Source organism: Olea europaea, unplaced genomic scaffold (genome assembly GCF_002742605.1).
Source record: "Olea europaea var. sylvestris unplaced genomic scaffold, O_europaea_v1 scaffold661, whole genome shotgun sequence".
NCBI classification, from domain to species: domain Eukaryota; kingdom Viridiplantae; phylum Streptophyta; class Magnoliopsida; order Lamiales; family Oleaceae; genus Olea; species Olea europaea.
Window position 1 is genome coordinate 488155 of NW_019264985.1, and position 16736 is coordinate 504890.

At 33.7% G+C, this 16736-nt stretch overlaps 2 protein-coding genes across 3 annotated transcripts; both read right to left on the reverse strand.

Annotated features, from left to right (window-relative positions):
• Positions 1-1561: 1561 nt before the first annotated feature.
• LOC111390204 (GTP-binding protein At2g22870) lies at positions 1562-6023 on the reverse strand. 2 transcript variants are annotated; one of them, XM_023015210.1, is made up of 5 exons: positions 5875-6023; positions 5001-5496; positions 4849-4918; positions 2258-2420; positions 1562-2150 (listed from the first exon to the last, which is right to left on the reverse strand). In XM_023015210.1, the coding sequence occupies exons 2-5, from the start codon at positions 5464-5466 to the stop codon at positions 1929-1931; spliced, it is 921 nt and encodes a 306-aa protein (XP_022870978.1). In that variant the 5' UTR covers positions 5467-5496; positions 5875-6023; the 3' UTR covers positions 1562-1928. The 2 variants fall into 2 exon arrangements, with proteins under 2 accessions (XP_022870978.1, XP_022870977.1); XM_023015209.1 differs by having other exon boundaries at positions 5001-5519; positions 5875-6021.
• A 3395-nt stretch (positions 6024-9418) lies between these two features.
• LOC111390200 (PHD finger protein At1g33420) lies at positions 9419-14314 on the reverse strand. The gene is made up of 5 exons (XM_023015204.1): positions 13711-14314; positions 11979-12105; positions 11487-11702; positions 10768-11385; positions 9419-10505 (listed from the first exon to the last, which is right to left on the reverse strand). The coding sequence occupies exons 1-5, from the start codon at positions 14027-14029 to the stop codon at positions 9707-9709; spliced, it is 2079 nt and encodes a 692-aa protein (XP_022870972.1). The 5' UTR covers positions 14030-14314; the 3' UTR covers positions 9419-9706.
• Between the last annotated feature and the right edge of the window lie 2422 nt (positions 14315-16736).

The window sequence follows — 16736 nt, forward strand, 5'->3', positions numbered from 1 at the left end:
ATAAAAGTTAAGAGCTGAAATCGACATAATCTTATGTACCAAAGATTTATTTCGATTCGTATTTCTGTTATTCTATGTATCCTCTTTAGATTTTGTCTTAATTATTATGAAAATATATGAGAGTTCCTTGACTGAAGGTCTTCTCCATGTTTCAGTTTTTATCATTTGTTAATTTCAGCTTTTTAAGATTAATTGCTACTTTCGTATTCACTTTGTTTTTTAAGAAGTATTTTTAATTCTTTATCCCTAAGTATATAAGAAAATTAAATCATAGTTGTTTAGAGAAAATTATTCTTTGGTAGGGAACCGTCCGATAGTGTCGGAGAATAGTCTTACAATCAATTCTTGTCTCTTTCGCTTAAAAATTTACGACCGAGGATCAAATGAGAGTACAATGTGAAGGAGTTCATGAATTCATGATCGATACTCCATCAATAGCAAATTTGGTAAGGCCGACCTCGGCTTCAGCACATTTCAATTTTTATTGTAAAAAATAATATATATATATATATATATATATAAAAATTTTCACTCCATCATGAATACGTTTTAGCCCCTGTCAATTTATAAGATATTCTTGCACGTTCAATAATTTAGATGATCAAATGCAGCTAACTCCATCCGTTGACAAATTTTTCATGATTGTTGAGTTAATTATTACAAATGTATTGCCTTGCATTTTGTAATGTAATGATGTTACATTCAAAATTAATGTCTAGTGGCTTTGATTTTGAATATTGGTGATATTTACTACTTCACAAGTAAGTTTTGATATTGTTCTGCTGTGTGTTCCAACTATTGACCAGACAACCTACCTCTTTCTTTGTTCAAGGAACGATAGCATCACAATCTCACCTACTAATGCCTCGAAGCGCCTAAATCATGGAAAACAGTACATTATCGACTGAAAACAGTAATACATGTCCAGATGATTCACTAGCATTTAATTAAATATTTTTTATCCCAAGTTTAAATCCACATGACCATTCGCCTAATTGTGCCGCATAATACACTGTGATCCTATCATAAAGTTATCGGCTTTATTCAGCTGCCGTCGATACAATATTTACAGCTTGTTTGGGAGTAAATCTTTTGCCCAAAAAATTAATTTTTTATCGTTATTTCACTACTCCAGCCGTCATATTTTACTTCTTCTCTCACAGGTGATCCCACTTTTCTCCTAACGGTCAAAAAATCAATTCTCAAAATCACTCCCAAACAGGCTCTTAGGCTATAAATAGTACATTATGTCTTCTGTACATGAACCCATAAACCCCTTAATGCATATTTATCCATAAAACCACTTATACTCTTGGTATAGTTTTTACTTCTCATTCTGCTTTTGTAGAAGAGCTGCACAAGGCAATTACCTTTTATCAGCTTCCTTTAAAACACTTCTAAGTAGACAAAGCACTCACAAAAAATTACCCATATCGACCAAAAAAAAAGCTTCTTTAGTCTCAAAACCCACTTTTGACTACTCCAAAACTATAAGATGAAAAATTGTAACATGTCAAGGTTTGATGGTCAGGGATCCGTTGGCATAACCTAGTAAGCTGACTAATATTTACTTGCAAGCATATATAACAAATTTGCTTGTGCACAAAATAAGTTCAAACATATCTCTATGTTTTCTAAATTTTGTCATTATCTATGAGAAATGCTTATAGGCTGTAAAAGAGCCGATAAGATTATACAAGACGATATCACACTAGTAACAATGGCCTAGATCCAATGCTGAGGCTTATGTTGTGGGTATATGCATTTGGTCAACAAAATCTGATACAAAAACTTATCATACACCAAGAAGCAGCTATGTGAAAATTCAGTTGTCTACTTTCTACAGGCTCAGGACATCTTGGACGTGCCAAAAAATTAAAATTCATGGCGACTATAGCTTACCTTCATTGCTACATCCTTCTGACATTCTAATTAGTCTCTTCACTGTCCCAATAATTTCTAAGCTGTGACATGTGCAAAAGAAGTTCATCTCTGCCCAACCCTGTAATGCTGCTAGTCATGATCCATGGAGGATGTTGCCGATAGTTCTCTTTCATCAACTCTAGAAAATTTCGGATGTTCTCATCAGGCCGCCTTCCTTTGCCTCCTTTCATTTTGTCACACTTCGTAAAAACAAAAGTCATGGAGATCTGAAAAGTCGAGGTGAAGAAGCAGGAAAATCATAAGACATAACAGCATTTGATTTGTAACAATGATCAAACTAGAGGCAGGTTATTTGAGAATAGAAGCCGCATACGTTGTTCCGACCAAGCCAATTAGCACAATCAAGGTCAATCTTCTGAGGTGGAACGCTTGCATCTATTAAAAGCAGGACAGAGACAAGAGTTTCTCGATTCAAAAAGTAGCCTTTTGTGAACGAGGACCAATCCATTCTAGCAGATTCTGGGGCATTAGCAAAACTGTAAAAAAGTTGCCTTATCAGAGAGACCTCTTGTTTGTACCAAGGCAAATATTCATTACTGATAAATTACTCAACCGTACTTTTAACATTTGCTATCAGCCTATCACAAAGGTACAGAAGTAAAATAACAGTCAAATTACACAAAAAAATCCCAAGAACTGGTAAGAGTACAAACTAAATCTCTCAAGTTGTGTTAACACTCAGAAAAAGAAAGTATAGAAGAGAACAGCTAAACTTAGAATTTCTCTCTAAAACTAGAATGTGGCGTTTGGGAATGTAAACTGCAAAATAAAGGGGATGGACCACCATTTTGATGATCTCAACATCAAGGAATAATATACTCAAAAAATCATAACCAGTACAGGTTTGATTGGTTTATATCAGAATCTTCATAATTACACCATTGCACCCGAAGAAAGAAACTTAACAGATAATGTCCGACAAAACATTTGATCATGCCTCTTGAAAGCTTTCACACAATGTCCTTTTGTCAAGCTACACATATTAGGTGGAGCTGTATGTTTTTACCACACTACCTCTCTCTTCTTAGCATTAATATATTATTCAATAAGACTTGGTATACATAAAATATAGGGGTGTCCACACCCCCACACATGCGGTGGTGCCCACCTCGCGCCGGTCCCATCCATGTGAGGGGTGTGGACACCCCTCTGTACATATCACCATAAAATATGTACATAGGTGTGTCCACACCCCCACACATCGGGTGGGGCCCATCTCGCACGGGTCCCACCCATGTGAGGGGTGTCCACACCCCTCTATACATATTTTATGTACGCCAAGCACAACTCTATATTATTTTACTTCATGTATGAATTAGGTGAACAGGAAATGCCCTTCAAATTTTTCAGAAACTATTTCTGAAAATTAGTTAGTGCCAGTTTGCAGCTTCCCTCACTTGAATTTACAAATCTCTTCTACCATGCATTTTGCAATATAGAATTGGAGCCATTAAATTTATGATTAAAATGATGCATTCAATTTTAGTGTCAAGGCATTTTTCAGCAAAATTACAATTTACACGAAACATGCTAAAAGCATTTTTGGACCTTAAATGGTCAGCTAATTACTGATACAGTGTAACACCATATGAATTATGACGTCCAACATATGTAATGCAAACAAAACACTACCAAAAGCAACTATTGCTAGACACATTACAATGTGTGTTTTCCAACAACATTGTAAATTCATAAAAGGGTTAATCATTAGAATGGCCAATGAATTATATCAAGTGCTATTAATTAATAACCGAAATTAAAAATGTATCTCAATGGTCACTGAACCTTGCACCGCATTACCCGTCCATTACCTACGTGGGAAAATCTATTAGATTCAACAAATGGCGTCAACTTGAGCAATGGAGGGGGCAACACAGTGCATAGTTCAATGACAATTGAGAAACATTTTTAAGTTCAATTGTTAAATAGTAATAATTGGTATAGTTTAGTAATCATTGAGATACAATTCTTTGTTAAATAAGAAACCAAGGAAAAAAGAGGAAATTGAATCAGAGGCTATAAATCAAAGAAAAATAAAACTTTTCAGAATTGGGCATCATAGATTTCTACAAAAGATCAATTTTTCAATTCAGAACCCACTTTCAAATATCCAATCCTTCGCAGAAATCTCACTTCTCCAATTCCACAATCCAATTTTGTTGCAAAGTGAACAAATAATCTTATCTTTTGTGGAAGCCTCTGATTCAAAAAAATAAAAAATAAATAAAAATAAATAAATAAATAAATAATAATAATAAATCTAATCTTTTGCAAAAATCCCAACCACCATTTCCAAAAATCAATATTTTCTCGAAAAATTCTTTTTTTAATTGATCTATTGCAGAAATCTATGATACCTAATTCTAAAAAATTCTATTTTTCTTCAATTTATAGACCTCTGATTTTCAGTTTATTCTTTTTTCCCTTCATTTTCTTCAATTTATTCATTCATAGAGGTCAATTTGAGGGAAGAAAAATATTGTTAATACTTAACAACTGAACTTAAAATTGTATCTCAATGGTAACTGAACTGTACTAATTGTTACTACTTAATAATTAAACTTAAAAATATATTTCAATGATCAATGACCGTGTTATCCATCCATCATTCAAGTCGATGCCGTTTGTTGAGCCTAACGAATTTTCCCACTTGAGTGATGGATGGATAATACGTTGCATAGCTACGATCATTTTTAAGTAATAGCACTTAGTATAGTTTAATGACCATTCAAATAATTAACCCACCTATAAAATGAATATATCATACTTTCGAGTTTCGACCATTAATATCGCATGGATAGCGAAAAACTAAATAACATAGCTAATCCATTTAAGTCTAACAAAATCATAAACCACAAAAATGTACAAAACGGAGTGAAAAAGTAGGGGAAACTCAAGGCTTACCCATAACCAGGCAAATCCACAATGTACCAACTTTTGTTCACCAAGAAATGATTAATCAACTGAGTCTTCCCTACATAATATTCAACTAAACATTAAAACTTTAAACTGCAACACAATAAATTCCAACGAGAACAGTTAGATTAAATCGAGACCTGGTCTTTTAGAAGTGAGAGCAACCTCCTTTTTACGGACCAAAAAGTTAATAAGCGAAGACTTGCCAACATTGGACCGACCCAACATGGCAAACTCGGGTCGGTCATCTTTCGGACAGTCCTTTGGCCGGTTACTACTCTTCACAAAGTCAACATCTTTAACTTTAGCGTCACCAGCATAGGGTCCGAGAACAATATTTGAACCGGGTAGGATCATATCATCGGTAACATCATCTGGGTTAACTCCGGGAGGCACAAAAAGGACAGTCCGCACAAACTTGGCTGACTCAGATAGTGCAGCAGGTCTTTGGCCTTTTGCAGCAGAGGCATAGGGGCAATTCGGTTGTTGAGAAATGGAGGCCCCAAATGTCAGTGAAGATGGATGGGATTTGTGAGGATGAGGAAGGGACCGGAACAGTTTCGAGAGTTGGGGATTGAGTAGGCGACACCTCAAAGTCAATAGCATAGTTTATCTACTAAGCCAGAGATTTTGCCGGCTAAGCTTAAAGAAAAATTATCCTGTAAAACAGGAAAATAACTAATTAGTCCTCATTAATTAGAAAAATAACTAAGGATAGAACCTTCAAACAGTTAAGGAACTCGAGCAGATAAAGAAAAGGATTAAGCTAGCGTCTCCTGTCATAACAGCGATGCATAAGAATTCCAGCATTCTCACATATAAAGTTATAAGCAAATAAACCCCACATAAAAATCCAAAATTCTTAGGCAGAGAAGTACAACCAACGTCTTTCCTCTAATTAATTAGCTTGAATATGTCAATTTTACATGTTACTGCCCTTTTCCAATTGCAATTCAATTTACTGTTTAAACTTGCATTTAAAGCATAAAATGTCAGAGAAGTTGGAAGAATTACCTGTGTTGAGTCAAATCAAAACTCTATCTCTCGGACCTAATCCCCCCAAAAACTACCACGAATAATTCGTCCAAGAAAATACAAAGAAATCAAGAAATTGAGACAGCAGAGCAGCCGGAAATGAGAAGTGGGAAGAGCCGAGGGAGAAAAGATAAATGAATTTGGGCCCAAGCTTACCGTTGAAGAGAAAGTTTTGGCCCAAAGGCTGCCACGCTTCTAGCCCATTCAAGAATCGCCTCTGCTATTGTATAAACATTACTTAACAAGTACGGTGCAAAACCCTGGTAAAGATTTTAATTTAAGTCAAAGTGAAAAAATAATTTTAATCATATATTTTTATGAAATTCATAATTTTTCAATCACATATTTCATCAACTGTTATAAAAATTTACTAAAAATCTGATTTTAATCTCCACCAAACAAAGACTTAATCTCTAAAATGACATCATCAATCCTCAGATTGTGTACCATTTTCAAGGTAATTCATTCTTAGTACTATACAGAGCATCAATGTCCTCAATATTATAAAATCGTAAATAAAATTACAAACAAAAATGCACATACAGTGTTCTAAGAACAATGAAAATTCATAATTTTTTACTAGTGAACGTGCACAAGAAATATCAAGGTATGATAGCTTAAAAGTAGCAAATAAACTTTGAGAGATTCTTTCAATCAATTGATTCAAGTTGAATTATCAAAATTTTTCTATGTGTTAACTCAATAATAATAAGTGAACATTTTCGACTTTTAAGTTTATTTGTACCTTTGCCCCAACATTTTTTTTCTGGACAATGGTGTACCCGTCTTTCGAAAAACGGGTATTATCAATGTTTTAAAAAGTATAAAGTGTGGCTATATATTGAGACCAAACATCAAGCTAAGAGAAGTTTAGGTGAAAATACATTTTTTTATTTATAATATTATTTTAATTTTTAATCATTCCAAAAATTATTTAATTATTAAATAATACATACCAATCATCTAAAAGCATAAAATGCTATATTTACTTCATAATTCCTACAATCAATCAATTATACAATTTTCAAAGAAAAACTTGAAACTGAAGTCAATTAAAAGGTTTTCAAAAAAAAAAAAGAAATTACTAAAGCATGCCTAGGCATGCTTAGTCGTACACTAAGCGATCAACTTGACAATTGACCATTTAATTCGTGCTCACTGTCAAGGAGTGACGTTTGGTCCACCACTCGGGCCTAGGTAATGTTTAGATGCACTGAAGTCAATTATAAGGTTTTCAAAAAATGAAAAAATAAAAAAGAAATTAATAAAGCATGCCTAGGCACGCCTAGTCGTACACTAAGCAATCAACTTGATAGTTGACCGCTTTTCGTGCTTACTGTCAAGGAGTGACGTTTCGTCCACCACTCGGGCCTAGGCGACGTTTAGGCGCACTTTTTAGAAAATTAATTCAAGTCAATCAATTGTCCATTCAATGTTTCTTTAATCAACTTCATGGTCCATTGCGTTCGAGATTTAAACGGAGCAAAATTCTCATTTTATATTCTTATTTAAAGAAAATAAAAAAATTATAAAAACAAAAAAAATAAAATAAAGATTTAAAAAACAGTGATAATCACCATTATCACCACTTCATCGTAGCATCATTGCACCTTCAATTTAAGAATTACACAAAATTGTATCTATCAACAATTTATATGCTCAAGAACTCGACAACTTGTTACAAGAAAGTTTGATACTTTCATGCATAACTTGTCAATCAGCTCTAAACTAGAAAATTTGTGTTTCTTTGTTGTGGGAGTAGCCCATGGGATGAAACAAATGTCGTGTCTTACAAATTCGGTTAAGATACATGCAATTTTTTTTGTATAAAGAAAATATTTCCGATGACTTGTGCTAAAAATAAGTTCTAAATACACAACTTATTTTAGTTTATTTTATATTTAAGTAGATCAACGTCAAAACTAAACTTCTTTAGTGCTTCTTTTTAAAGATAAGTTGCTCTTCGCGTAATTTGTCTATGATTCCAATTTTTTTTTTTCGATTCATTTAATATACATTCAGGTTGAAAAGACACATTGATTTTGTCGGCGCGATTGGAAAAGGGGAAGAAATCCACACCCCCTTGCTACCATTAGTTGTGGGGTAAATTACATTTTTCTATTATTTTGTTTCTATTTTAATTCTTTTCTTATGTTTTTAAAATTTTTGTTTTAATTTTCTTTTTCCTAAATATAAATAATGAAATGATAATTTTGTTCTTTTAAAAGTTTTGATGGTAGTTGACCCGTGGTTAATATAGTTGAATAACAGAAAATAGATTAATCAATCAATTCTGTTATACTTAATCCCTCTTTCTTTTTTATGGTATTTTCTCTTGTTACATGAATTCAATTTTCATTTCATCCTAAAAATGACACTTATTTATTTTTCAAATGTTCGGAAAACATTATTAAGAAAGAAGTTGTGAATAAAAGTAAAATAAATCGAAGACTGAAATCATTTGTCGTAATGATAAATAGAATCTCTTATAACTTCAAACAAATCTTTTTATAAAAATCAGATCAATCTCGGCGAGTCTTTTCAAATATTATCTTCAAAATAATTTGTATGGGTGTTATCAAAAAGAGAAAATTTCTCTATTGATCCTAATAAAATGCTCTAGAAGCAAATTAGTTCCTAAACTTTAAAAATAAACAAGTTAATCCCCAACTTTCAATTACCATAGCATCATAGTCCTCCATTTTCAAAACTATCAACTCTTGTGAAAAATAAATAAATAAAAATTGCATCCCTGACCAGCTATGGTGATATTTGAAACGATGCATTTAAATTTTAGAAATAAGATTTAGCCTCTGTTTAGCTCTCATTCTTTCTAAATTTTAATGGTTGGAACTTGGAATAGTGTTTTTTTTTTTTTTTAAATATGTTGTTGAAAAAGAATGATAAGTTTTTTATTTGTATGTAATATTATTTTATGGAAGATTGTATAGTTAAAAATAAGAGAGCAAGAAAGAATGAAAAAGAGAATAGAGGCCAAACAAGGGCTTATACAAGTGCATAACATAGGCCGCACAAAAACAAAAATGCGAAGAATTCATCGTAGATGATGGAACAAAAATTACCAAATTTTGAAGGCAAGAACCTCCGATTCGGATGTCTCAGCTTCTCTGAGGAGCCAGAATTAAGGGACACAAATTTTGAGTACTCAGGAATATAGAGTTTTTACTGTCTTCCATTAACATTCCTTAACTTCTTCGCTAATCCTCTACAGTCGGACAAAAAATTGATTTTTATTACCGTTAGTTTCTATCATTTTTTACTACACCTCTCACAGGTGAGACCCACGGTCAAAGATAATGGCTCTACTTTTGCTTTAAAAAAAGGTCAGCCTTTGAAAAATGAAAATAACATATTCCTCGTTAACAACACAAATCTTCCATTCCCATTTAAATACTCACAATATCTTGAGTCCTAAACTCCAAGAACGAAAATTTCATCCCAAGATGTTAACTGTGAATTATAATGAGGCCATAATTTTTTTTTTTTTTTTTTTTTCACAAAGAAGCAAATTATATACATTGATAGCACATTCATTCAGGCCTACAGATCTGAACGCATAAATTAATATTTCAGAAATAACCCAGATCCTGTTCTGGCAGCCATACACCCAGCCGTAGTCTTGGAGATAAAATAAATAAACTACACGGAAAATGTCCATAGTTGGCCCTGGGAATAAACAGTAGTGTGCGCGGAAATCACTCTTTTAGGGCCGGCCTTGTTAATATGTACACATTTCACCAAAACCCTCGAGACAAAAAACATTTACAGATTACAAGATCTCCAGCGCACATTAGATTCTGTTAGTCACACTCTTGAAAACAGAATCCACCGTCTCATTCTTCGAATGCCCACTTGTTTTCACGCCTCCTCTACATTGGTTACAAAGGAACTTGGCTGGAACAGCTTCAGAGTCGGGAATTCCACAACATCTAGTGTGCTGCCACACACCACAGTCATCGCAGGCCAGCATTCTCTCCCCATCATCATCCTGAGCTCCACAACAGCAATCCACAGTCCATCTCTCCAATCCCCTCTCCGTTTTAAACCTACAGAAACTGTTTTTCCCCAGAAACCTTCCTCGAATTCTGACAAATTCAGTTGAACCTAATAAGAGCTTGACTTGGGTGGATTCATCAACACCTCCATAGCCAATCAGCTCTTCGGCCTGAAATCTCCTGAACATCACGTATGCCTCCTGAAAAGCTTTCATTGCTTCCCTCTTCAGATCAGCAATGGTGGCATCTAGAGGCAGTGTGAGTATCTCGGGAGGTGGATTTGGGCTGTGTTCTTCAAATTGTTCTGTGAGGTCCACCTCACACAGTAGCTGTATCACATTTGGTCTAGAGCCTAATAACAGTTTCTCTGGGTTATAATCTTTCACAAACTGTTTGCAATCCAGAATAGCTGTAGCAGAGATAACTGCAAGATCTCTTTTTAGAGGAGGAAAATGGATCTTCATTGACTCGGGGTGAAGCATGCATGCATACAAGTATTTCAGATCCCTTAGAAGATGCTCCTTAGAAGGATAGTTTCTCATAGGACTGTTGGAAGTGGAATTTATATCCATGGCCATGCTTCCAGGCTCAAGTCTGCACCAAAATAAAATAATTTAAAAAAAAAAAATTATTAATCTATAGCAGCAATAAAAGATTACCAGTAAATGGTCCAATGTCAAAGATATATATACACAGGTAAAATACACAACAAAAATCACAAATAAAAATCTTGAACTTCCTTTAGAAGCCATATCAAGCAATAAGCAAAGTTCCAGCAACCAATATAATACTAGCACTTTCATCCAACAAACCATCATTGAAGGGGAAAAAACAGAGGCAAAGATGGACTGTTAACCTGTATTCCATTGCACCAGAATCAGATATGCAACGGGAATTGACAAACATTCCCTCAGCTGTCTGCTTCCCCTTGAGTTCTCTGAGGCAGTAATCCAGAAGCTCGGGGGGGCCCAATTTGCAAACTGCCCCTCTAAGAGCACGCCAACTCACCCATGTGGACCCACTAACGGCACGCAACACCTTGATCATAGCTTCTTCAATACGTGCCACATCATTAATAGTCCACGCGCACAAGACTCTAGAGTCACCAGAGCAACGTTTCTTGCAAGGAGGATAATCAACTTTCAAATGAGAATTTTGGACATCATGGATCAAACACGTCAAAAAACAGAAAAGATCTCTAATATTCACAAGCTCGCGCTCTGATAAGGACTGATAAAATGAAATCAAATCCTGCAGGATTGTTCGAGGCTTCCGCCCTTGGGATTGAAAGATGGACAAGGGTAGAGAAGAAAGGTCTTTGATTGCCATCTTGTAGGCATCATGAGACAGAAAGAAACTACCGGCACCGAATTCATAACCCCAGTCACCATACCATGGGTGCCCTCTGGTGATGGCATTAAGAAGCCGCAACTCTAACCCATGCTTCTTTGACACATCCATCACACTGATCTTCCTATTCATCCATAAAAGCAAAGACAGAAAAATCAAATCACTCTCTCAACCATCAATAAGAAAATGTTGAATTCAAACAAAACTAATGGTAAGCATCCTAACCTGACTCCAAGTGTTGTGCATAGCCGATCCCAAAAGCTCATAATATGATGTCCAGAAAGCAATTTAGAGCCACCTTCCCTGCCATTGACTCTTAGAAGATGCCCATAACCATTGGCATGAACCACACCATGTAATAGATGGGTAGTGTCCTCTAACTGGTGATACATCCCATCTTCAACATCTTCTGTAGTCATCATATGATTGCATGTCTTGCACCTGGGGGCAAACGATTCAAATATTTAACTGATAGATGTATTGTGAAAATTAGCATCATTGTAGAGGCACAACATCCATGGGTGCTCCTAAAGCAAAAATGTATTTTCCATTCAATTTCTAAGAACATAATGCATCGCATAATCAATGTTACTGTTCATCGATGTTTCTAAGACAACTGCTAGTCCACAAGTAACTTGTATTGAACCAATATTTTACTAACCAATTGAAATAGTTATGATCACAATGGAAAAGAAATTATGGAAAAAAAATGCTGACCTGGAATCAGCCATATGGAGCAAATCACCGCAGCCTGCACATGTCTTGTTGTAGCCACCAATTGAATTGCCATCTGCCTTTATTATGAAATGGTAACGCTTTGCACTGACTGGATTACTACTCCACCCTATAAACATCAAAGTCAATTAACACAAAATAAATCAAAACAAAATCATTGGACATCCAGAATGACTCGTATTCTACAAAATTCTTTTGTTACATAACATATGGAATAACTGAAAATTTTGAAAGATGAAAGTAAAATGGATATATTTTAGCCCCTGTTTGATCCCCATTTTTATAAGAATGCATTTTTTTATTTTTCATTTTCAACCACACATTCTATATAAAATAATAATACACGAATTTCAAATACTTTTTCTTACTTTTTAACCACACATTCTCCAATAAATCACTATTCCATAATACATTTTTCCCCAAAAATGGGATCAAACAGGGGCTTAATTATTTTTTATCTCTAATACGGTGAAGTGCTATCAAAAAACTTACAAACATACATAATATCCCCAATAATAAAAACTATGCCATGCTTGCAAAATAATTTAAAAAATAATGCTATCTAACACAAGTACAGCACCGTTTGGGTGATAAATCCAATTGAATATAGTAACATAGGCTCATTAAATTAAACAATTAGCACCACTGTTGAAACACCCATCATCTAGTAGCACAGTCTGGTTGCATCAAGCGGAGCTAAATAATAAGCCTGATTAATTTAGTTCTAATTAATTTAGTTCTACATTACTATAGACCTGTTTGATGTAGATTTTTAGAGAACAGATTTTGTAAAAGAAGGATAATTTTGAAGAATGTAAGACTAAAAAGTATGAAAAGTTACTGGTCCAAAAAAAAGGGGGGAGAGACAATGTGTAACTAAAATGAATTTAAGAAAAATGTATTTTAAAGGATCTGTTAGCGCTGGAATAGTGTTATAGGTTAGCAGAGCGGACCCTATGTAGCATTAATCTTAATCCAATCTTCCAGCCATTATTTTGAATAGTAGAATTTTTTTTGGAGAATGTGTAATTATAAAGTTAGGAAAAAAAAATTGAATTTAGGTGCAAAATATAATATTATGTGAATATATTGTTGAAAATAAGCACATAAATTAAAGAATTTTGGAATGATGAATTTCAAACGGGGGCTTATTTTCAGGATTTTAACAAACTAGACAGCGTGCTCAACAAGTAAATGTGCGCGTGGGACCTCCAAACGAGGTCATTCCCTGCTCAAATCCTCAACACGATACAGGGTTAGTTTAGTCAAATTATCAAAAAAGAATAGGCCCCAGCAGCGTGCTTGCTTGCCAAATGTCCTCAAGTCCACGTTCTGTTTTATCCTTCCACCAAACCAGCTAATTCGGGCCCCACTATAATATCTTCATTAGTTCAACCTCAGTGCTTGTATCCCTAGCTTTATAATATTTAGGCTTGAATTCATTTTCCTTGACGCATATCTTCATCGATTAAATTAAAACAAACGGCTGAGATCAGTCGAGTCCATGGAACCCAATATATCTTTGTACGTACACCTATTGATTTAGACATATCTTTCTTGAACAAAAAAAGCGAGGGAACATGGAGCAAAAAGTAATGAACCATTTTACTTTTTCAATTATAATGTACTTTTTTATTTAGGACGAGAAAAACAAGAGAAAATGGGAGACTGACTTAATGCAAGTCAATGGGTTGAATCGGGGTGAAGAACTTACCAACGACTCTACACTGGTCACAGTACACGGATCTGGATCTCGCTACGTCCTCTTCCACAACGTCCAGGAACAGGACTGACGGGCCACCATCGTCGTCGACGGTGTTTCCGACGCGGAAGAGTACCTGCCACGTAAGCAGGTGAGGGAAGAGCGATGAAGGGGGCGGGAGGAGCGCGTTCTTTTGCAGGAACTTCTTCACGCTGGTTCTGAAGGGACCACGAGGTGCCACTTCACCGCCGATGGGGAACGTGAAGAAGTCACTGAGATCTGCCGTAACTCGTCTCTTCACCCGCTTCATCGGCCTCCCGTTCACCACCATACTTGTTTCCTTGCTAGATCTAGGCGCGTGATATCAAATATAGGCGCGTGAATCTCAGATCTCGGCTACTGCCAATGGCAACCGTACAGGGAGATTGAGCCACCACACAAAAAAATAAATAAAGCTATAATTTATAAGAGAGTATAGAAGAAAATGTTTCGAGAGGGGAGAGGGCAGATAGAGGGAAAAATAAACGTTTATTTCGGAGGTCTTCGTTTTACAATGGGGGCTCTTTTGGTCTTTTAAATTATTTTCTTTTCTTTTGTATCTATGTCGGTTCTCGTGAAAATCAATAAGTCGGTTTATTTATAATTTTATAGAGAGATGATGCCCGATGAACTGTTAATAGGAAATATGAATGTATAACTTGATTTTACGTAAATAACCTTGCGGGAAAGTGGAGGGACTTTCGCGGAAGGTTCCAGGTTTTGAAAGTAGGAGTGGTTGAGTTGTAATTATTCCCTGATGAAAGGGCCGTTTCGGTTTTTAATCGGCTCTAGACTAGCAGCAAAAGGCGGGAGGTGAATTCTTTATTTATTTATTTTCGAGGTTTTATTTTTCAATTAATCCCATGATTGGTAAGGATTATCATTCATATTTAGCCATGTTTGATATCGATTCAAATTTTATTTTTAATTTAAATCAAAAAGTCAAAAATTCATTTCAACCACATATTTTACGAATCTTACAACTTTTTAATCATAAGTTTTATCAATTTATGTCAAAATCTACTAAAATTTATAACTTGGGCTAATCTAAATTCAAATCAATATTTAATTTTAATAACATATTTTATTGATTTCATAATTTTTTAAGTATATATTCATCAACTTTTATAAAAAAATTACTAAAATTTTGATTTAATTTTCATCAAACAGAGGTCAATGTTGAGTTCGAACGATGAGAATGAAGTGTATCATACTTGAATTCGAGTCTCATTCGAAAAAAATGGTAAAATAAAAAAAATTGAAATTAATTTTTATATATATTAATTCCATATTTGATGTAGATTAAGATCTGATTAATAGATATTAATAAAAATCTATAAAAAAAAATTTTGTTAAAAAGTTATGAATTACATAAAATGTATTATTAAAATAAATTGACTTAAAAATTTTAGTATATTTTAATCTTTACCAAAGAAGAGTTGGAACTTTGTGGCTCTCATTAAAATTACTAATTACTATATTTTAGTGTTTAATTATATTAAGGGGCTGTTTGATATTCCTTTATTTTTTTGGAAAAATGAAAAACGAATTCTAACTTTCATTTTTGGCCTATTTGATTAACAAAATTTTTCAAGGAATTCATTTTCCACCTTTGACCATCACGTCAGTATTTTTCATCTTTTTCTTGAATTCGAATTCTTACCATATTGGTGAGAATTTGTTTTTCAGGTTAATGTAGCGATTTTTTTTTTCATTTTTTTTAACGATCGAAACAAATTCTAAGAATTATTGTAAAAAATTATATCTCTCTAATTGACAATTTTCATGTAAAATAATGTCAAACGAATACCAAAAGATAGATAATTTTCTTTTTTCTTATTTTTTGACAATGAAAACAAATTTCATCCTCAATACCAGTAAATTATATCCCTTTAATTGACAATTTTCATATAAAATAAAACCAAATAAACACCAAAAAAATATTTTTATTTCAACATTTTTCATGTGAAAAATTATATCAATCAAACACAATAATTTACAATTCTCAAGAAAACAATTTTTAGGTAATTCAATTCCTTAAAAATCATTTTCCAAACAATTCAATTCTATCTTTACAATCAAGCGGACCCTAATAACTTCGTGTTATAGATAATTAGGCCCCGTTTGATACCATTTATTCAAAATGCATTTTTTTCTTTCTTCTTTTCAACCACATATTTTTTATTAAAATAATATTACACTTAAATAAAAACTTTTCTTTAATTTTCAACCACACATTTTCCATCAATTTACTATTCAAAAATATATTTTTACATAAAAATGACTCCCAAACACCCTCTTAATAATCTCAAGTTCTCATCAACACTTTGAGCAATCACGAGAGTTATCCATGATTATTTATAAAGATGTCTAGATATCATCTTAAAAAACCAACAACTTTTGACCGTAATAGAAAGTCATTTTGGCACGAAGCGAGATAATCCAATTGAAATTGGGTACACTGCTAGTCATTTCAAAAATTCAAACATCGTGTTCTATTGCTAAGGAGATCTAACAAGTCAATGGAGATAGTTCAATAAAGATGAAACAATGTAATTGCACGATTGTGTAGTTAGACTCGATGGTTGAGGATCGTCATTTTTTAGTATGCTGGTGTTTATTGAATAGTTATGGATTATATAATCTTGTATGATGAACTATTAGGCCCCCGTTTGAATCACATTATTGTAAAAATGAGAATGAAAAATATAGTCACTATGAGTCCCACGCAAAAGATAAAAAATCAAATATGGTGACTTGATGTGATGGATAACGATCATATTTTTCATTTTAGTGAGGAAATAATGGAGTTCAAACGAGGCCTAGATCACGTTTTGAAACAGTCAGAACATTTTACGTATAATAGATAACATCTTTAGTTTTAGCGAGTAATTTTTTTTTTATACAATGCTCTTTATTTTGATATTAAACTTTTCATTTTAGAATGCGATTTATTAATGGTAAATCAATTCAAATTCACTTTCCATTTTAAAAGGTTA

Coding starts and splice junctions, on each gene's coding strand:
- LOC111390204 (XM_023015210.1), bottom strand. CDS start 5,466: ATGCTATTGACTTTGAGGTGTCGCCTACTCAATCCCCAACTCTCGAAA. Junction 4,919..5,000: donor TCTCACTTCTAAAAGACCAG/GTCTCGATTTAA, acceptor AATATTATGTAG/GGAAGACTCAGTTGATTAAT. Junction 2,421..4,848: donor GTGGATTTGCCTGGTTATGG/GTAAGCCTTGAG, acceptor ACTTTTTTACAG/TTTTGCTAATGCCCCAGAAT.
- LOC111390200 (XM_023015204.1), bottom strand. CDS start 14,029: ATGGTGGTGAACGGGAGGCCGATGAAGCGGGTGAAGAGACGAGTTACG. Junction 12,106..13,710: donor TGACCAGTGTAGAGTCGTTG/GTAAGTTCTTCA, acceptor TGATGTTTATAG/GGTGGAGTAGTAATCCAGTC. Junction 10,506..10,767: donor TCTGGTGCAATGGAATACAG/GTTAACAGTCCA, acceptor ATTTTGGTGCAG/ACTTGAGCCTGGAAGCATGG.